This window comes from Pipistrellus kuhlii, unplaced genomic scaffold, assembly GCF_014108245.1.
Source record: "Pipistrellus kuhlii isolate mPipKuh1 unplaced genomic scaffold, mPipKuh1.p scaffold_m20_p_11, whole genome shotgun sequence".
NCBI lineage: Eukaryota > Metazoa > Chordata > Mammalia > Chiroptera > Vespertilionidae > Pipistrellus > Pipistrellus kuhlii.
This window is the reverse complement of record NW_023425416.1, coordinates 26,721,898-26,744,014: the sequence shown is the minus strand read 5'-3', so window position 1 is coordinate 26,744,014 and position 22,117 is coordinate 26,721,898. Positions and strand designations below refer to the sequence as shown.

The 22,117-nt window shown below is 37.0% G+C and overlaps 1 protein-coding gene across 6 annotated transcripts in view; it reads right to left on the bottom strand.

The window, feature by feature from the left end:
- The window catches only part of STAG1 (stromal antigen 1), a 250,216-nt gene that overhangs the window by 56,675 nt on the left and 171,424 nt on the right, over positions 1 to 22,117 (bottom strand). For 5 of the 6 annotated variants that reach the window (XM_036431365.2, XM_036431364.2, XM_036431363.2 and 2 more), the window contains 5 exons: positions 14,421 to 14,519; positions 13,833 to 13,912; positions 9,856 to 9,963; positions 6,260 to 6,374; positions 2,005 to 2,122 (listed from right to left, as the gene is read on the bottom strand). In XM_036431365.2, the coding sequence (XP_036287258.1) occupies positions 2,005 to 2,122; positions 6,260 to 6,374; positions 9,856 to 9,963; positions 13,833 to 13,912; positions 14,421 to 14,519 (520 nt within the window). The remainder of the gene's footprint in view (positions 1 to 2,004; positions 2,123 to 6,259; positions 6,375 to 9,855; positions 9,964 to 13,832; positions 13,913 to 14,420; positions 14,520 to 22,117) is intronic. The other variant, XM_036431366.2, reaches the window with a different exon arrangement.

The following is a 22,117-nucleotide window of genomic DNA, read 5'->3' as shown; positions in this document are numbered from 1 at the left end:
CTTGTTCTTCCTGTTTCTGTCCCACATCCATAATCTTTAAAACTCAGCCATGGGCTCTTCCCTTGTACTGCCACTTTTTTTTTTTTTATACAGTATATCTTTATTGATTTCAGAGAAGGGAGAGATAGAAACATCAATGATGAGAATTATTTATTGGCTGCCTGCTGCATGCCCTCCCACTGGGGTTTAAGTCCACAACCTGGGCATGTGCCCTTGACCGTAATCAAACCCGGGACTCTTCCATTGCAGGCTGATGCTCTCTCCACTGAGCCAAACCAGCTAGGGTTCTTCCCTTCTTTATAATTCATCTTCTTTTATATTTTTGTTTTTCTTTCCCATAGAAACCACTGCAAAAGATACTTAACTGGTCTTCTGCCTACTCTAACTCATGTTTTCATAAGGCATTTTTCTTAAAATACAAATTGGACCACATCGCTCTCCTGTTTAAAATCCTTCAATGGCTCTGATTACACTCAGAATAAACTAAATTAAGTCCATTCATGAACTAGAAGACTTTATATCATCTGGCCTTGGCCTCTTTTTTATTTTGTGCCACTGGCTCACTATGCTTACCACGCCAGCTCCTGGAATGTAAATATCATCAGGCTTCAGATACTCTGCAACTGCTTTTTCCTCTATCTAGACAGCTCTTTTTTGGCATTTTCCATGGCAAGCCCCCTCATTCCTGAGATTCTTGTTTCACAGGTGGCCTCCTCAGAGAAGTCTTTCTTTCAAGATTCAATCTAAAGATGGGCCATTCATTATTACTATTATTCACCTCAGTTATAAACTCCTGAAATAGCTCTGTTTACTTGGTTTTGGGCTATCTTCCCCACTAGAATGTAAGCCCCATATGGACAGTGAACTAATTTCAGTGCTCAGTATACTATAGTTAGTACAGAGAAGACAACCAATAAAAATATTTTAAAATTATAAAAGCGTTAATGATTGCCTGCTTTCAAGAATTGCATTTATCCACATTTATTTCACCCATCAACTGGATCACACAATTTTTTTAATGCTAATCAAAGGGTTTTTTTTTGTTTTGTTTGCTTTTAAAATATATTTTTATTGATTTCAGAGAGGAAGGAAGAGGGAGAGAGATAGAAACATCAAAGATGAGAATCATTGGTCAGCTGCCCCCTTCATGTCCCCTACAGGGGATTGAGCCCACAACCCGGTCATGTGCCCTTGACCACAAGCAAACTTGGGACCCTTCAGTCAGCAAGATGACATCCTATCACTGAGCCAAACCAACTAGGGCTTAAATAGATGAAGAAGCTGAAACACAGTGAAGTTAAATGACTTAGTTATGGCGTTGCTATTACCTGTTAACCAGGCACTCACATTATACTAAAAATTTATTCAGCAATTTGATTTTGCTGTAGAATACATACATATGATCAACAAACATTCCCTATCCTATAAAATCATTGCAATCAAACCCGGGACTCTTCCGTTGCAGGCTGATGCTCTCTCCACTGAGCCAAACCAGCTAGGGTTCTTCCCTTCTTTATAATTCATCTTCTTTTATATTTTTGTTTTTCTTTCCCATAGAAACCACTGCAAAAGATACTTAACTGGTCTTCTGCCTACTCTAACTCATGTTTTCATAAGGCATTTACTTTGTTATTTACTTATTTACTTTGTTATTTATAATTTGAAACCATCTACTTAGGCAAGGTTGGTTGAAATTTAATTGAAGTCCCTTTTGGGATTATTGACAGCAAAATCAAATAATAAAATTGAAAGCAAAGCCGGGGGGAAGGGTAAAAGAAGGCAAAGAGAATAGCCAAAGAATATATGACAGACAACAGAGTGGTGAAGTGAGGGGAGGGTGGTAGGAAATACCGTATTTGTTGTAGGAGACAAATTCTTCTTTTTGCAAAGAAGACACACAGCTTTCCTGCATACATTCATTTTTAAGATATAAGCTATAGAGAATGGTATTATTATTAATAGATACCATTACAATATGTAAACCAACTTGTCACAATACTATACCTTCCTCTCCTTGAACAGGTTCTTCTAATAGCAACTCTGTCATACATTCCCAGTCTTTCAACAGTTCTTGAGAGCTCTCCCACAAACTGTCCACCAAGTAGGCTGCATGTTCGTGCAACTAAAAACAACAAATCAAGTGTGACTGAAGAACATTTAATGAAGAAACTACTAATAATATTTGAGCTAATAAACCATTTTCTTCATAATTAAAATTACTTGTTCACAATGTTTCCAATGTATAATATTCCACTATCAGTGGAATGTATTATGTAGACTCAAAATAAAAAAAATTATAGAAGTAAATGACATCATTTATAGACAAGGAAAAAGAGTATGATGAACAGAATCCCTGAAATTATTAACACTTTTCACTATTCTTGGGTTGTCTCTTCTATTTTTAAAATTTTATTTTTTAAAGGAAGTACATTACTTTCTCTGAGAATTGCATTTGAAACTTTGGTACCAGCCTAAATACTTACTTTATACCTCTGTCATCTTTGGTTAAGGTCAAAAGTTAAAGTTACTCCATCTCTCTTTTCTACTTGCATGTCCATTTAACTTAATGCACTCCACATTCCACTTCACCCTTCCCCCATTTCTGCTGTTTGTTAATTTTGACAATTTTCTTGATATGAAACCACAGTAAACAAACACCAAGTTTCTCACCTAACACTTCATACAAAACCCTCCCCCACTTGTTAACCATTAAACCATGAAGAAGATTACTCCAATAAAGCTCTTCAGGGAAGATAAGCAGAAAAGGTGTTGGCATTGTTCTTGTTTCTGCTGCTTACAATTAACCTCTCTATCCTTGCATAAAAATTATTCCATCTTTGAGGATCATAACATCCAGATAAACCATTTTGTAGATAAATATTTTCCAGGCTATAGACTGCAACCCATTCATTGTCTGTTAAATTAATTTAATGCACTGAGACCAAAGTTTCAAAAATTGAAACTAAGTAGAGGAGTATTTAGTACATCAAAAGATAAGTACTATTTTATGCTAGAAGATTCTTGTAAGAATGGGCTTTCCTTCCTCTGGCTGCCAGCATTGCCTTCGCTCTGGCCCAGAGCTGTCTTCCCACTTTTCTATGCTGTCCAGAGGCCCAGAGTGTCTGGGACAGTGCAGAACACCTGTGTTGCATGGCAACTATGCAAGCTTCCTGCCCTGGCTGCTCCACACCTGCACACGCAAATTAACCCTCCATATTTGTTAGGTTAATTTACATACTCGCTCCTGATTGGCTTGTGGGCACCGCAAAGATAAGTCAATTTGCATCTTACTCTTTTATTTGTGTAGATAACTCTTATTTCAGTTATATGTGCTTGTACTTGGTTTTCTCATGAGTAAGACACCAAAATATAGAGCTTTATAGACCTACTGGGTGTCTATTTGATATCTTGGCACATTTGACATGAGTTGGTTTTCTTCCTCACATGCCAATTCCACTATTATTCTTAACTTCAATGTGCATGTTGATGACCAATTTAAAGTTCTGCTTCATTTGACCTTCACAATTCTATACTTCATTTCCACTGCATTTCAAATCTCACATTCTGGTTCCTTAAATGCCTCATGACATCCATATCCAGATACCTACACCCACACCCCTTCTGATTAGATGGCAATGATGGGTGTACACTAGTATAACAGAATAAGAAAAGAGATTTTAACAAAGAATGCTTCTTGTGAAACATAGGAGATCATGCAGGGTAATATTATGATCATGAATCAACTAGAAACACTTAAATATGATTTGTAATTGCTTATTGCAGCTGACAAGAATGCCATAGAGGAAAACTAGGAAATATATTTTAACATTTTGTAACGCCTTAGTAAACAGCAGTAAAAATAGAATATAGTAATATCATCTGACAATAAAGCAGCAATAAATGTTACAAATTATAGCTTTAAATAAAAAATAAAACTGCATAAAACTAAGTACTATAGTTATGCCTTTTAATATATTAGAAAGAAAAAGTCTTTGAGCTTTCAGAGATATAAAACATTTTCCTTAATTAATAATTAACCTAGATAATCATATTCCCTAAACTTTTCAGCAAATAATTTAAATAGTATTTGCATGTACATTCATATGAATTTTTGAATCTGTTGTTACCATTAAAGTCAAATTTTCATACTGCATTGAATTGCTGCATAATACTTTTAATCTTATTCCTCTAAATCCTAAGGAGGCTAAGAGTATAATTTGAAATGGTCTATCACAAGAGTGTTTTTTACTGAGTATTTAATGTTTTATCTTAAACATTCACAATCATTTAGTATTTTACCCACAACAAATACTTGCTTTTAAAGAAAACAATGATTTAAACCCTTACTAGACAGTATGGTTCCTAGACCAGAAGCATAAAAATCACTTAGATAGAAATGAAGCACCTCAAGCCCCACCCCAGAGCTACTGAATCAGAACTGGCATTTTAACAAGACCCCCAGGTAAGTTGTATACATATTTAAAACACTGTTCTTAAATTAAACATATCCTTTACTAAAATACAACTCTTCAGTTAGCTTTGTTTCTGACTTTATTCTTGCTATATTCATACCCAATTTACTTTTTAAAATATTGGTAACTCCACTATTTTTCTGCTCCATTTTGCCCTACCCTCTCTCTATTCCTACAGTTTCTCCAGCACTTTCAAATTTGAGCAGTTAATAAAACCTTTTAAGTTTCTCTTCTTCCAGGACATTCCAACACAAACCAAAAATACTTATCCAAAGTAAAATTAATAGTCCCAAATTTCTAGATTTTCTCCACCCTGTTCCCATTAATTTATAAGCAAGGTAGCTTATTCAATCAGGTGCTCTTTAGGTTTAGCTTGTCATTCCCCAGCATAATAATATTAATAGAAAATACAATTGTAATAACAAAAAGCATTGTTAGTGCACAAATCAAAGTTCACCTGTGCAAACAGATTGATATTATATTATGAATATTAATTACAAAATTATTTAGGTGATGACTCACATGGAAATATTGCTTTGGAGCTTATAAAATCATTATTACTCAAATACTTTTCTTTCTCATTAAATAATATACTTTCAAACAAAATAGAACAAATGGTTTTAATCCTTGACAACTTTCACAAACTTTTTAAGTAATTTAAAAACTATAGAAAAAATTCAAGAAAAACACAAAGCAACAGTAAGTATGCAGTATAGCAATACTGTAATAGTTTAAAAATAGCTAGTCTATATTCATCGCTGAGTCACACCTGCATATCCTATCCTATATAATAAAAGCCCAATATGCTAAGTGTCCAACTGTTTATTTGTCCATTTGACCAATCGCTATGACATGCACTGACCATAAGGGGGCAGACACTCTAACCAGTAGGTTAGCTTGTTGCTGGGGTCTAGCCAATTGGGACTGGGCGAGATGGGCTGAACATGCCCTGGAGCCCTCCCACGGTCCCTCCCCAGCCGGCCAACCTCCCTAGGTTCCTCCCTGGTTGGCCAACCCTGATTGGCCCCATTGGACTAAGATGGGCTGAACACGCCCTGGAGCCCTCCCACGTCCTCCTGACCCTGATTGTGCACTGGTGGGGTCCCTTGGCCTGGTCTGCACCCTCTCACAATCCAGGACTCCTTGGGGGATATCAGAGAGCCGGACTTGGCCCAATCCCTGCAGGCCAGGCTCAGGGACTCCACCAGTGCACAAATCTGTGCACCGGGCCTCTAGTATATTTATAAAAGATAGAATACTGATTTCATAATCAGGCAATCTATGGAGGCAGTTTCATAAGAAACAGGCTTATTTTAATTTGATTGGAAAATATCAATTTGAGACAGCAGAGGGACTTGAGCCCAGGAATGAAAACAGTGGCCAGAAAGCCATGTTAAGATCAAGTGGCCAAAAAAGATTATCAAAAAGAAGAAGAATTTTATCTCTTCTATTTACTTTTCTTACTCTGACATGAAAAATTAAAAAAGCCTGTCTTTTCATGCACACCCACTTTGCTCCCAGCTTACAAAATCATCCAAGCAGAACCACTCACTCTCCCTACAGGCAGTTCAGAGGACCTTCCTTTCCTCTGTATATCTCCCTGTGCTCAAGCATTTGCTTAATAAAATAGGTATGAAAATTACACTGTGGTTTCTCCTTAATTCTTGGGAACCCAAGAACCCAAACCCTGGTACAAATTAACTACAAAAAATTTAATGACAATTGTTATTTAATTTGGAATCTAAAAATAAATAAATAAATAAATAAAAGTTATGATAAAAATTTACCTCACTTTCAAGAAAGAAAAGAACCAGCATCCTAATGAGATTCCCATTCGGACTGTTCCGTCCCCTTCTTTTTGCTAACGCTTCTTCTGCTTGTGGGTCATGTCTGCTAAACAGCCTGGTAATAAGTAACAAAACAAGAACATCACAAATTTATATGGATATAAATTTTAATCCTTTCCTTCACTGTAGAAAAATTATTTTGGTGTGAAAAAAATATATATCAGAGATCAGGTTACTGATTTATTTCAACATATGTAATTGATATTTTTATAGATAAAAGGGGTTAGATTTGAACAGTTTCATACAGTTCAACCATATATTATATAAAGTGTAAAAGGAAGCTTTTTTTTTTTACTGATGCCTAATTAATGTTCAAATACTTACAAAAAATAGAAACTATTTTTTTCTTATATGAAAGATATAGAGTATATCATTTTAAAGAGTTCTATTTCCTTAAATATTGACTTCATAGTCAAGTAATTACAGCATTTAACCAAATGTTCCATCAATAATTTAAAAATTAATACTACTTTTAGTCTCTGATTACTTCTTGCATTCTTTTGTACTTATTAGCCTATTACCTAAAACAGTACTCAACTAGCTCAATAATAACAAAATAAATATTAAATTTATAAATATATCACTTAGCAACAAAACTTCTAAAATATGACCAAAAAATGACCTGAAAATTTTTATTTGCTAATAAGACTTATTCTAATAAAGTTTAAAGACTGCCAAAGTTGCCTTATTCCCAGGTATTGCTCCAGTGAACAAAGACAAAACTGCTGCTTTCATTGAGCTCTCACTCCAGTGGATGAAGATAAACAGGCAAATATATAATTTTCTCAGTTGTTATAAGGAAAACGAGGAACTAGGGATGGGGAATGGACTGTCCTAATTTAGATATGGACATCATTAGATTTAGCCTATTAGATGAAGAAAGAATAATTTCAGGGGAGCAAAAGGAAGCAGCAGCTTGTCTGGGTCAAACCCCTTGAACCAGTCTCCAAGGCCCCCTTGTTTCTGACTCCCCGTGAGCTAAAGCAGCCTCACAGCTAGGCTCTTCTGCTGTTCTTCCATCTAAACCCTTCCTTGTTTCATCAGTTCCTAGCTCTAATAAACATAGTTTCTCAAAAAAGAATAAAAATTTTCATGTGTCAAAAAAATAAATCAATCTCAAGTAGAAAATTAGTACAGGGAAGTTGAATATTTGGGTACGGGAGAGAGTTTATGGCAGAAGGAGAAGACTAGAGTATTATCTTGAAGTATATTGGCATAGCTATCATACTGGTTTAAGAGAAAGTTTTCCTTATTTGAGTAGCTTTCAGAGGGGGAACAAATTTGATAATTGCATTCACTGTATATAATAAGAGGTACTAAGAAACTAGGTAATATTTAAAACATTAAAATGTAGAATTTTTTATGACACCGAAATATTCATTTCAGATTCATTTTACTATTTTTCTGGATACTTGGTTAAGCTCATAAAATAGACTACAAACAACCATGAGTGTATGCGCATGCATGCATTTTTAAAAAAATTTAATCATGTCCCTGGCCAGATGGCTCAGTTAGTTGGAGTGTTCTCTGTACACCAAAAGGTTGTGGGTTCGATTCTCGGTCAGGACACATGCTAGGCAATCGATGGATGCTTTTCTCTCTCTCTCTTCATCTCTGTCTCTCTCTCTCTCTCTCTCTCAAAAAATACAAACAAAACAAAAAAACAACCCCAAAACAATCAATCAATATATTCTCTTGTGAGCATTTAAAAAAAAAAAAAAAGGGGGGGGGGAATTCCTGAGGCTACTCTATATTTAAGATTTTAAAGATCACAATACTGAATCATGGGAGAATGCTCAAAATGATCAATAAGAATCAGAAGTTTACCAAGAAGTTTATGAGATGCTTTTAGCTGAATGGGAATTGGATTCATTTTCATAAATAATAAATATAAGGGAGCTTATATGTGGGTTTCTATGTAAAATATTCAAATTTTAAAAATTTCAGCAAGTATATAAATTTAGGAAAATGCAATACAGATTAAAGGCTCATTCTGGCTCAATTGCTGCCAGTTTATGGTCTCTTATTATATAGAGAAATAACCTTTTTAGTTTATTTTTTCTTTGAAATTAGAGCAATAAAGTCTTTCTAAAAACATAAATCCTCTTGAAAGTTAAATAGAGAACAAAAGCTAACTAGGATATAATAGTCCTGGAAAAGGAAGAGAAGTAAAAACTACAAAATACCCTTAATATTTATCACAAACAATACCTCAAGATAAATATGGAAATAGCACAAGATCAGAGTCACAGGCAAATTCAATATATTAATGTAAAAGCCATGCCAGAAACTCTTGCCTTTCTTCCCCACTTTAATTACCAGCGAACACTAGTACCCAGCTTCTTTTTTAAGGAAAATTTTTTTCGCATGGACACAACTTTGAGAGGTATTACAGAATAGAGAACAGTTTGCTATTGCAGTACTGAGATCCAGATGCTGGATGGAGGCCTGCTCATTATCAAAGTTAATCATCCATGTACAACAGTTGCTCAGTGCAAGATTTTATCTGTGCTTAGCACAGCCACAAGGTACTACATGTATTGGACTTCTGGGTTCATAAGTTATAAAGTTAAATATATGAATTAAAAAACAAAAACAAAGTAAACTCATGTAAAAACATGTTTATATTTCACAAACAGATTAATCTACTAATAAATTATAGAGAGATATAGATGTATGTATAGTAGACCACAATAAAAAATGTATCCCAGAAGACTATTTAATTATATTTATAAACTCTCATTAGCTTTACATTTTGTCAAAAAGTAGGTAAGATTTTGCTGTTTAATTAAACTGCAACTATACATATAATTTTCAGCATCACTATGGATTATCAATTAAAATAATTCTCATCCCAATAGAAAGGAAAAAGACATGAAATACTCAACATTTTAAAGGATATTTTATTTTATTTATTAACTTTTTAGAGACAGGAAGGAATGAGGAATTCAGGGAGGGAAAGAGAGAAATATAGATTTGTTGTTGTTCCATTTATTTATGCACTTATTGGCTTATTCTTGTCTGTGGCCTAACCAGAGATCAAACCTACAACTTTGGCATACTGGATGATGCTCTAACCAACTTAGCTAACCAGCTAGGGACTTGAATGTGAATTTAGATACATTTAGATACAAATGTTGAGAAGGTAAGATGAGAACTCAGAATTTTAAATGGGAAAAAGAAAAAAGGATACAAAACAAAAAACAACAACACAAAAAAACAAAAAGACACTGGTGAAATGAAATATCAATTTCTGAGGGAGCTTTTGCAAATTTCATGCATTTCTTTAATTTTCACTCACACATTAAAGGGGAACCATCCTTTTAAATTTCACAGAAAAGGGATGTCACAAAGCACATTGTTCCCAAGGATGTGATTCATGATGTGCACAAAGGCTGTGAGGATATTACACTCTCTAAAATCTGAAATGGCTACTTCTAGCACTGTTTTCAGTCACCACTAGTCTCTTCTATGGGCTATAAAACTTTAAAGAAACAAAATACAAAAGAACCTGGTTTCAAAGGTAATTAACTCACTTTTTGTGAAGGAATTCTCCAGCTGCAACAGCAACAGGGCGATGTGCTGAGTACACCAAGTGGTAAACATTTTCACAGTCTTCATTGGAAAGAGCTTCTTCACTTCCACTGAAAAATTCAAAGTGACATGTCAAAACAAATGCTTATTTTTATTCCTAACTTTAACTTTTGTAAAGTTCATTATAAAAGCTCAAGGCATATGAATTTTATTTTCATCTTTTTAATCTTACTTTGAAAATAATATTTTTTATAACATTACATAAAATTCTAAAAACACAAATAAAAGAAGAAAATAAATTGTTGCCGAAACCGGTGTGGCTAAGTGGTAGAGCGTCGGTCTGCGGACTGGAAGGTCCCAGGTTCGATTCCGGTCAAGGGCATGTATCTGGGTTGTGGGCACATCCTCAGTGGGGGTTGTGCAAGAGGCAGCTGTTCAATGTTTCTCTCTCATCGACATTTCTAGCTCTCTATTTCTCTCCCTTCCTCTCTGTGAAAAATCAATAAAATATATTAAAAAAAAGAAAAAAAAAGAAAATAAATTGTTCACAATTCTCCTGCACATAACCATAGATAATGACTATTAATATCTTGGAATATATTAGCTGAAATTAGCAAGTTCTTTAAATGTGCATGAGATTTTTGTTGGTAAGATATTTATCCCTGTTTCATAAAGTGAAATTATTATTATGCTATGTAGCTTATCTCTCCATAAATGCCTATTTTAAATTATATATATTTCTTTTCTTTTCTTTTTTTATCCTCACCCAAGGATATTTTAAAAATTGATTTTAGAGAGTGGGAGAGAGAGAGAAAAAAGACAAAGAGAAACATCGATGTAAGAGAAACACACCAATTAGTACTTGCCTCCTCATGCGCCCTGAACAGGAACTAGGCTGGGGAGGAGCCTGCAACTGAGGTATATGCCCTTGACCGGAATCAAACCCAGGACCCTTCGGTCCGCAAGCTGACACTCTATCCACTGAGCCAAACAGGCTAGGACTAAATTTTATTTTATCACTATACGAGAGGCCCGGTGCACAAAATTTGTGCACTTTGGGGAGGGGTGTCCCTCAGCCCAGCCTGCACCTTCTCCAATCTGGGAGATGTCTGACTGCCAGTTTAGGTCTGATCCCACAGCAATAGGACATCCCTCTCACAATCTGGGACTGCTGGCTTCCAACTGCTTGCCTGCCTGCCTGCCTGATTGCCCCTAATTACTTCTGCCTGCCAGCCCGATCACCCCCTAACTACTCCCCTGCCAGCTGATCGATCACTAACTGTTCCCCTGCCGGCCAGATCGCCCCCAACTGCCCTCCCTGAAGGCCTGATTGCCCACAGCTGCCCTCCCTTGCCAGCCATCTTAAGGTGGCCATCTTGTGCAAGGGTATGACAGTCAATTTGCATTTTACCTCTTTATTATATAGGATTATTATACAGGATTTACATCACTAGTGTTCTTTTTAAATAAAATTGATTTAATGGTCACAACCAATCCTTTACTAACACTAATTCCTACCTTTCTATTCATGTATTCTTAAAGTATGAGCCATTGCTTAGTTTGCTGAATGTGTTCTTAAGTACCGTATTTTTCGGACCATAAGACGCTCCGGACCATAAGACGCACCAGTTTTTAGAGAAGGGAAATGAAGAAAAAAAGATTCTAAAACAAATAGTGTCCTAAAATATTTTATGTGCATTAAAACCCAACATCACAGTCATAAACACATGTAATCAACCCTGTAAAGTAAACAGCAGCATTTAGAACCATTTTAGAGCTGGGCAAGCACACAGAGACCACACAGAGCCGGGCAAGTAAAAAAACTTTTTTTTTAAAGTATATGTGTAGGCTATATTTGGACCATAAGACGCAGGGACTTTCCCCCCCCCCCCACTTCTGGGGGGAAAAAAGTGTGTCTTATGGTCCGAAAAATATGGTATTTCCTACCCCAAAAAAGAAAATATACCATAAAAAATACACATAAAAAATCAACTATTTCTTGATTATAAAAATGCTTAAATATGTCTGCTGTCAGTGAAGATTTGAAACCACTAGGTTGAGTATAGAATTCTTGGGCTGTACTGGTTTTTGACATATAGGAGTGTAAGCTCATTACACAGGATTCAATCCTGGACATGCCTCAGAAGCTATGAGGAAATTAATCTGTCAAATACACATAAAATTACAGTGACCCTTGCCAATGCCCAACTTATACTCCTAAATTATAAGGATGGGCACAGGTAAGGCCTAAGTTGTCTTATTTTTTGTTTGTTTTTTAAAATATATTTTTTTATTGATTCAAGAGACAGGGAGAGAGAGAGATGAAAACACTGATGGGCTACCCCGTCAGGTATTGAGCCTGCAAGCTGGCATGCGCCCTGATTGGGAATCAAATGTGCCACCTCTTGGTTCCTGGGATGACTCTCAATCAACTGAACCACACCACCGGGCACTGAGGCCTAAGTTTTAACCCCTTAACCCAATTATGTTTCATCAGCTTTTAGCTAATTCCCTCGGGAAAAAGTTAAACTCATAGGAATAAAAATTTTATAAGACATCCAGGACCCTAAGGCTCATACATGAAAGGAAAGTAAAAATATACTAAAAGAAGTAGAATTACCAAACAGACAAATAATTTAGAGAAGATATAATAATATATTAAATTTGACTTTACCTGTTGTTTTTGGAAGAAGATATATCATAAACCCCCCCAAAATAAATAAATAAATAAATAAATAAATAAATAAGTAAATAAATAAATAAATAAGGCCAGATTATGTCATGCAAATGCTGTAAGAGATGGGAAAGCTGATTTTGTGATCCTTAGCTTATTACTTACCAAAATACTATGTAAATAGAAATCAGAGGATTAAGCATTATAATGGGTAGAGAGGATTTCTTTCAGGAGAAATATGCCAGAAACCTTCTTCTCAAGCCAAACTGGAAAATGTTCACTATGAAACATTTATAAGCATTCCTTAGAATTGTGAGAAAGTTTTAAGAAATGATACTTTGTGCAGAAAAGGCCTAAATGTGAAAAGTTGACTAAGCAACTTATCGTAGCAGATTGATTATAAAGCTATCATAAAACAGAGTATGATACTAGATTAGAAAGAGAAAAAGCCAAGACTGGTTTGGCTCAATGGATAGAGCGTCAGCTTGGGGACTGAAGGGACCCGGGTTCGATTCCGGTCAAGGGCATGTACCTTGATTGTGGGCATATCCCTGGTAGGGGGTGTGCAAGAGGCAGCTGATGGATGACTCTCTCTCATCGATGTTTCTAACTCTCTATCTCTCTCCCTTCCTCTCTGTACAAAATCAATAAAATATATTTAAAGAAAAAAAAATACATGAAAACAATAGACCCTACCATAGTTGGTATTGGGAGATGATAGATGTGGCATCACAAGGTAGGAGAGGATTTTTAATGGCTTTGCTAGGATCTACTTTCTCTCACATACATTTTTCCTAACTTTTAGTCAAAGCTCTGTAAATACAATTATTAAATATCTAGCAGAGAAATGATACAATTTAAATGCCTTATTTTTTTTCTCCTACTTTTATACCATTCCAAAGAAGCCTATTTGAAAATCCTATCTCTTTTGAAGCCTTCTTACTTTTTTAAAAGAGAAAGTTCTGTTTCTTCATTGATATTATATATCCTACATAAAAAAAACTTAACATGAATGAAACAAATAGTCAAAATAAAAAACAAAGTAAAAAAGAGAAAAACAGAAAACATTTTTTTTTCAAACCTAAACTTAAAATATAAAAGTAGAACCTATAGTGATAAGTACAGGGTAAGGTAAAGTAGGTTTACAGTTGCGAATACACGAAACACGGAGCTTACTTTTATATTATTAAATCTACTTTTGCCCCACCCTGTATATTAGGGTTATACTAGTATATGTGAAGTATATCAATAATGCTGGGAAAAGGACATTACAATATTAGTGATTAAGATTTTAATTACACTTACTGAAGTATCAGAGTAACCAACCGAATAGCTTCCACAGCAACATCATATTCCTTATCAAGTGTCATTGATACAATGCGATCCTGAAAATGAATTACAAATTAAATCATCCATGAGCAGAAAACGGTTGGGACAAACTTAAGAAAATATCTTTGGGACGATATATGCAAGACAAAAGATAAATTAAAAGGAAAATTTTAATCTTAAAAACAGTATTATCATACTCCTACTCACAGAAAGGAGATATAAGAATATATGTTCATAATCTAAAATCTTTCTCATTGACTGGCATCTCCTAACATTGAGAAAAATAAATGTTAACTTGCAAAATTAATATAATTATATAAATCTGTAATAAATAAAATCTTGTTTTAAGCAGGAGAGCCTTTTATTGGCGGCAATAAATAAGCATTCATGTGGTAATATACTTTGTACAGCAAATATTATCTATTTAAAACAGATTTATCTAAAGAATATGTAGTAAAGGATATAAATTAAGTACTTTTTATGGCAATGTAATTTGCTAAACTAGCTATAACTAGCATTTTTAAAGTAAAAAATAAATTAAGTCTAAGCATTCTTGACGCTTACCTTGAATCGGTTTGTGAATAGCTCCAATTTGGGGAATAATTCTCTGTTAGTATATAGACTCTGAAGAGCTTTCAAACACTTTAACCTTACTTCTCCTTGCTATAGAAATACAAATAAAAAAACAACAACAATAGAAGCCATCAATGAAAATGAATTACAAATTAAATCAACCAAAAGGATTGAAAAGATTTTCTAGTCTTTATGAAGACTGAATTTTTAGCTTAACCGTTCTATTTACTTCATGTTGTAAAACAACATAGGGTGGAACTGACAATTTTATAGTCTGTGTTTCACTCATATTTAATAAAAAATGCAATGAAAACCCCTTAATTACTTGAGAGTATACTACACCCTTTTCAAACATTTACCAACTCTGATTCAACATGGAATATTATACTCAGGCACTTTGAGAGAATTTTTAACCTAGGATTTCAATTAGAGAAGGGCACCCTAATTTGTCCATCATGTAACTGAATAATCCTTTAGAAAAAACTTAATTTCATATTTAAGGGTCATCATTTATTAATTTAATAAATATTTATGGAATACTTTTATATTCCAGAAAGACCGATTGGTAAACAGATTAACAGCAGAATGTTTATAACAGAAAAATAAAAGAATAAAGTTTTCTGGGGCTGCTGTTTACTAGTACATTATCTATAACTAGAGGCTTGGTGCACAAATTTGTACATGGATGGGGTCGGGCTGGCCTGCCCTGATGGGGGCCCATCAGAGCCAGGCCAGTGTGGGGAGAGGGGCTGCAGAAGGTTTGCTGGCCGGCTGCCACAGTGCACATCAAAGCCACCAGTCATTCCACCATTCTGGTTGCTGGGCTTTTATATGTATATAAATTTATTAACCTGGAGTAGATATTGGTGACCAAAGTGTGTTCAGAATCATCTAAAAAGTTATCTAACTCTTTCAAAGGATTCAAAGAAGATGCAAATTTCTATTTTTCAAAAAATAAGCAATGTATTGTAACAGTAGGTATCCAAGTTTTGGAATCAGACAAAACAAGATTTTATTTCCAATTCTATAGCTTATAAGCTATTGATACATGAGAGATAGCAAGTATATTAATCACTCTAATAGTTTCTCATTTATGAAATGGTGATGCCAACTTTGTAAGACTGTTATAAGGATTAAATGCTATGGTAGACCAGGCTGGTGTCACTTAGTGGTTAGAGTGTAGCCTGCATACTGAAGGGTTTCTGGTTGATTCCTGGTGAGGGCATATGTTTAGATTGCAGACTCAATTCCTGGTGGGAGGTGTACAGGAGGCAGCTGATAGATGTTCCCCCCTCACATCAATATATTTCTGTCTTTCCCCTCCTCTCTCTCTTTAAAAAAAAAATAAAATAAAAAAATATAAAAAGAATACCTGGGTGGATGTAGCTGAGAACCTTAAACTCCAAGCTTCTCAGGAAATTGTAGGCCTGAAATTAAAGCTCACTTATTTCTTGTTAGAGGATAGTATACCCCCCACGCCTGGCTATACGAAAGCCTCAAGTGAAGTAAGTGCCGTTAAGAACAATGCTTATAGCTCTCCTCATGATCTACAGCAACCTCCCCTTGTGGCCACCAGGTTAACATCAAATCTCAGCATGGCCCAAGTGAAAAGTAATATGTCAATGAAGGGAGGAGAAGGATTATCTATAATAATAAAAGCATAATATGCAAATTGACCTAACAGCCGAACAGTGGAAAGACCATATGGACGACCTTCTGGACAACCTTCTAGATCCAGGGCTGTGAGGGCTGAGACAGCCAGGGCTGCAAGGGTCTACCCTAGCATGAATTTCATGCATCAGGCCTCTAGTATGCTATAAGTGCTAACGGAATGGGCCAATTTAAGAACTAACGAACTAGAAAAACATGGTAGAGAGTAGTTGCTGAGGGTACTGGACCTGAAAGTAGGAATAAAAAAACAGGAAAGTTGCCAAAACCGGTCTGGCTCAGGGGATAGAGCCTGGGCCTGGGGACTGAAAGGTCCCAGGTTTGATTCCGGTCAAGGGCATGTACCTTGGTTGCGGGCACATCCCCAATGGGGAGTGTGCAGGAGGCAGCTGATTGATGTTTCTCTCTCATTGATGTTTCTAACTCTCTCTATATATATATCTCTTCCTCTCTGTAAAAAACAGGAAAGTTTTTGGATCTGGGACAATCTCCCTTGACTCAGGATTTAAGGCCCTGTTATGGGTCCCTGGAAATGGCCCAACATATTGCTGGATAGCTCTTGGAAAATGTAATGATGCATATTAAATAAAACAGATGCTAGAATTGTATGCCAGACTGTGAAAAAGGGAATTCAAAGACACGGAAGTAAGCATGCCAGAAAGGACCTGTATATAAGCTCAGAAGACATACCAGTTGAGTATGTTTCTCAGGCGGGCCTAGAGAATACTTTGTTTACCAAGGGAAAAAGGACAAGTCTTGTGATAGAGGCACAGATATTACTGAGAAGCTCGACAATGGTTATGTTTTATAGGCTAGGGCTGACAATAGGAGATTTTCAAACAGAATTTAGCTTCCAAGAGCCAAGAGATCATCATATCACAGAACAGCAGAGAACTATTAGATGCAGGAGGGGGGGGGGGCAATAATTCAGGGATGGGAAATAGTAGGTTTATAGTAACAATACAAATAAATAACACAGCCAAAACATGGCATATTGTTCAATAAAAGTATGCTGGGGAAGAGGACATTATTCTGTTAATTTAAGACTTAATGCAAGCAGTGGTGCTTGATAACTACTCTATCAAAATTTAACAGTCCGTCTTCCCACTCAGGAAGGCCTCCAGAACTTGGAGGTTGACAAATTACCACAGGTTAAACATGGAAGTTCCAGCTCTGGGTCCAGCAGGCCTTGATATTATCACTGTCACTGAAACAGTGGCAACCCAAATGGAAACTAGTACACTGTTACTGATCTGGCTAATCCCTTTTACTTGATCCCCTTGGAGGATAAAGATCAGGACCAATTTGCATTCACACAGACTGGCCTGCAACATATTTTTACTACTAAAGGCCCAGTGCACAAATTTTTACACTGGTGGGATCTGGCTGAGATCCATCTGGGCAGGGCTGGTGTGTGTGTGTGTGTGGGGGGGGGGGGGAAGGGTGGTTGGCCAACTGGCCCCACCCATGATTCAGGTATTGGGGGCCAACCAGGGCCCGAAACAGGTTCGTTGGCTGCCGCAGTGTGTGTCATAGCCACGGTCATTCTGGTCATTCCGCCATTCTGGTCACTGAACTTTTATATATCGGGTCTAGTAATAATTAATGTCGTTTTTAAACATTCGTTTAAAATCTTGCTTGGCGTTGACTTGTATTGACATAATCTTCAAACACGTGGTATCTACAGAACGTGTGAAGTGCAATTAACAAGTTTTGCTTGAAAAAGTTTGTGTTTGGCCGAAACCGGTTTGGCTCAGTGGTAGAGCGTCGGTCTGCGGACTGAAGGGTCCTGGTTTGATTCCGGTCAAGGGCATGTGCCTTGGTTGCGGGCACATCCCCGGTAGGGGGTGTGCAAGAGGCAGCTGGTCGATGTTTCTCTCTCATCGACGTTTCTAGCTCTCTGTCTCTCTCCCTTCCTCTCTGTAAAAAATCAATAAAATATATTAAAAAAAAAAAAAAAAGTTTGTGTTTGGTTTGGTTTTTGTTGCAAAACTAGGGCTAAGAAGATGGTGGATGAAGAGCATATTCGGCACTGCAAACTTTACGAGTTCCAATTAGGAAGAAAAGCAAGTGAGGCTGCAAAAAACATCTGTAGTGCTCTTGGTCAAGATGCAGTTAGCGCCAGAAAATGCCAGCGTTGGTTTGAGAAATTTCGCGAGGGAAATTTTTCGTTAGATGACAAGAGTGGTCGAGGCCGTGTGTCCAATTTTGATCAAGAAGCTCTTCAAGCTCTTTTGGTGCAAAATCCTCAAATTACCCAACAAGAGCTTGCGACAACTTTAAATTGTTCACATAAAACAATTTCCAATCAATTGCGTGTACTTGGCAAAGTCCAAAAGTTTGGAAAATGGGTTCCTCATGAGTTGACTGACAACAACCGTAATCAAAGAGTCACAATTTGCAGTTCCCTCCTCTCTTGTCAAAACCGTTTGCCGTTTTTAGAGCAAATTGTTACCGGAGATGAAGAATGGGTGCTGTATGTTAATTTGAAAAGGTGGCCTCAATGGTTGACAAAAATGAGGCTCCACAGCCCACGCCAAAACCTGACTTGCGTGCGAAAAAAGTGATGTTGTGTGTTTGGTGGAATTTTAAAGGAATTCTTCATTATGAACTTTTACCATCTAACCAAACCATTACAAGTGCAGTGTATAGTGCCCAATTGGAAAGGATAGCCCAAGTTTTAAGAGAAAAAGAACCCGCGCTGATTAATCGGAAGGGCGTAATTCTTCACCACGATAACGCACGACCACATACTGCAAGAATCACTGCTGAAAAACTGCGCCAGTTGGAATGGGAAGTTCTCCCTCAACCTGCATATCCTCCTGATATTGCCCCTTCCGATTACCATTTGTTTCGTTCTTTGCAAAACTTTCTTCTTGGAAAAAAATTTAATAATGAAGAATGCCTCAAAAATGCATTGACCGCATTTTTTGCATCAAAATCACAAGAATTTTACAACAGAGGGATTAAAATGCTTCCTGAGCGTTGGGCACAAGTAGTAGAAAACAACGGCAACTATATTGTTGATTAAATTTTGTTGTATTGTTTAAATAAATTCGATTTAAAAAAAGTATTTAAAAACGACATTAATTATTACTAGACCTAATATATAGATAGTTCTGCAGGGATATCTAATTTCCTCTGCAATATACCACCAGTGGGTGGGGCTTGGTCTTCAACAAGCCCAAGGCCCCATAGAAATTTTAGTCACTCATTACATTAATAACATCCTGATAGCAAGACCAACAAAAAAACATGGCTACAGTGTTGTGCTTAATCACTGAAGGAATGATTAGCACCAATTTGAATATAAATCCAGATAAAGTCCAGGGACTGGCACACCAGATGCAATTCCTAGAAGCCATTTGGCAGAGAGCCAAAAAAGTATTTCAGAGATGATCAAACAAAAACTGTAGGCCACGGAAGCTCCCACCAATAAAGAGGAGGCCCTACAGCTAGTGGGCCTCTTTCTGTAATTAAAACAGCATGTATCTCACCTGGGTGCTCTCTTGGCCTCTTTAATCAAGGTGACCTGAAAAGCAGTCAGTTTTAAGTAAGTCTCTTTGCAGCAGCAGGCCTTAGAAGCTGTTTAACCAACAGTGGTCCAAGCACAGCCTTTGGGACCTTTAAGCCTCTTCTTCTGATGGAACTTTGGGTTTCCATAACATGCCCTCCCACTGCCTCCCGCCCGCCCACCCGCCTGCCAAACACTTATTAGAAAGCAGGAAACTGCCGCTGGAGGTCCACGGACTTCTTAGATTCTGGACCCACAAACTTCTATAAGCCTCTACCCAGTACATTTTTTTTGAATGACATTTCCTTGTTTGCTATTGGACACTGGTGGAGATGGAGCACTTTATGGATGGAGTGCCATATATGATACTACAATCTGTACTACCCATTCTCACGTGGGTTATTAGGAAGCCTACCAATAAAACTGGAAAAGCTCAACAGGACTTGATCATAAAAGGGAAACAGAACATCTAAGATTGGGCCAGCCAGAATCTCAAGGGATCAGCTGGTTCCATAAGGAAAAAGCCACTTATTAGAAAGGCCCAAAGAATCCACAGGAAATGCTTTCACTTTTCCTGAGACTACCTGGGGCCCAGGAATCAAAGACATGTCTGCTGAAAATATGGCGTGGTTTATGGACAGCTCTGTGCAACTCAAGGCAGATGGGGTCTAATAAATGGCAGCCATCATCGGGCCATCTTTTGACTGTAACCAGATGTGGATATTTCAACTAATGGGCCAAACTCCAAAATGTGGTGATGGTGGTGCAGACCACCCCAACATGCCTTGTTACATTTTCACCAACTCATGGCTGTTGCCAATGGCCCTGGTAAGGAGAATGGCAGCTAAACTTAAACAATTAAGGTATCCTCCACATAGGAAAAAAACTATGGTAGCACCTTAATGCCTAGGCAGAAAAAAAATACGTAATTCATGTAGATACTCGTGGAAAATGCCTTAAAAACAACAACACATGCATGGAACTCTTGTAATTGTTGTACTCCAGTCATCCAGAGAGGAGAATTAGGACACATTTAACCAAGGGTCTGGCAGACTTAAATTGAACTTCTTACCCCCTACCCCTGGGCACAGGTGATGCCTCACTAAGCATTAACAGTTAATCAGGCTATAATATTCCTATTCTGTTCATATTTTTGGGAGATCTCATGGACTTCACTCTGACTAAGGAACATCCTTCACTCTTCAAACAAGACAACAATTAGCGCACTCTCATGGAATGTGAACTTTCCATGCACCCTATCACCCACATGTCAATGGAGCCACTGTACAAATTAACAGTTACAAATTAACAGTAACTAAACAAAAATGAAACAATTAAAAAAATTAACCAAGACATCCTGCTAACAGATCTGTGTACCCCCATCGAACTAAGTATGTATTGCTACTATTAAAGACTGTCATGGAAAACATGGTATTGCAGCACAAGTTTGAAAATATTGAGCTTGGATGGGATGGGAGTGGAGTTGGCAGCTGTGTGTTTAGGCTGTGCCTCATGAAATCCCAACCTAAGTATACAAATCATTCTTTTTCATTTTTCCTCTTGGAGTTTACATCTCAAGTAGCTTGCAGTTCCAGCTGCTACAGCACCCCAGACAGTGCTCCTTGTCTCTAATCTAAAATAATATGATATTCCCTTTGGGCACTTCTGTTTTATGGGATACTTAACTGGTGGATAAAATGAAGGAACACTGGTGTTCTAGGATCCTTCTAGTGGTGCTAGGATCATTTGGCTCGTCTCATCAGATGGATGCCACTAGGACATGTAGTTTATAAAAGATGTGACCTCCCTACATAGACTGGTCAAAAAGTCTGGGTTAAGCAACAAGAGCAGTGGGGACCCACAGAGGTAGCATTAGGACTGGGATAGGAAGTCTGGGTTGCAATGTCCAGGCAGCCAGTTCCACAAGTAGTAGAAGAGATAGCCTGGCCTCAAGAAGTTCATGGAATGAGAGGGGTGTGGGAACATTCATCTTTCCTCTTTTCATTCCTATAGAAGTTTATATTGTGATAAAACACCCTGACAAAAATCAGGATAGCTGTAGTGAGAGAAGACAAAATAATGCTACTCAGACCTCCCTCAAATTGTCAGTGACCCTTTTGATACAGGTCCAGATACAGTCATTCTCTGAAGTCTCCTGCTTTGATACTACCTATAATGTGTCAGAAATGACAAGAATGATTACTACTGATCTATATATAGTGGCATTTCGAACCTGGAAGCTCTCTGCAACCATGTTGCAAAAGCAAGCTGAGACTGTATAGGACTGATCTAATCAGCATTATGAGAACAAGTCCCTGAAAGTTGTCAACTGCACCCCTCTGGGTTATATATTTTCTCTATGGATACCCAAAATGGGCAACAAAATGTCAGCCTCCAGGGGAAGGATTTTGTTGCCCAAAGAGTTATAGAACTTACAGTCAAAGTGAGCAACTTCACAGATGCTAGAAAGAACTCACTTTGCTAACACATCACAGAGTGGCTCACA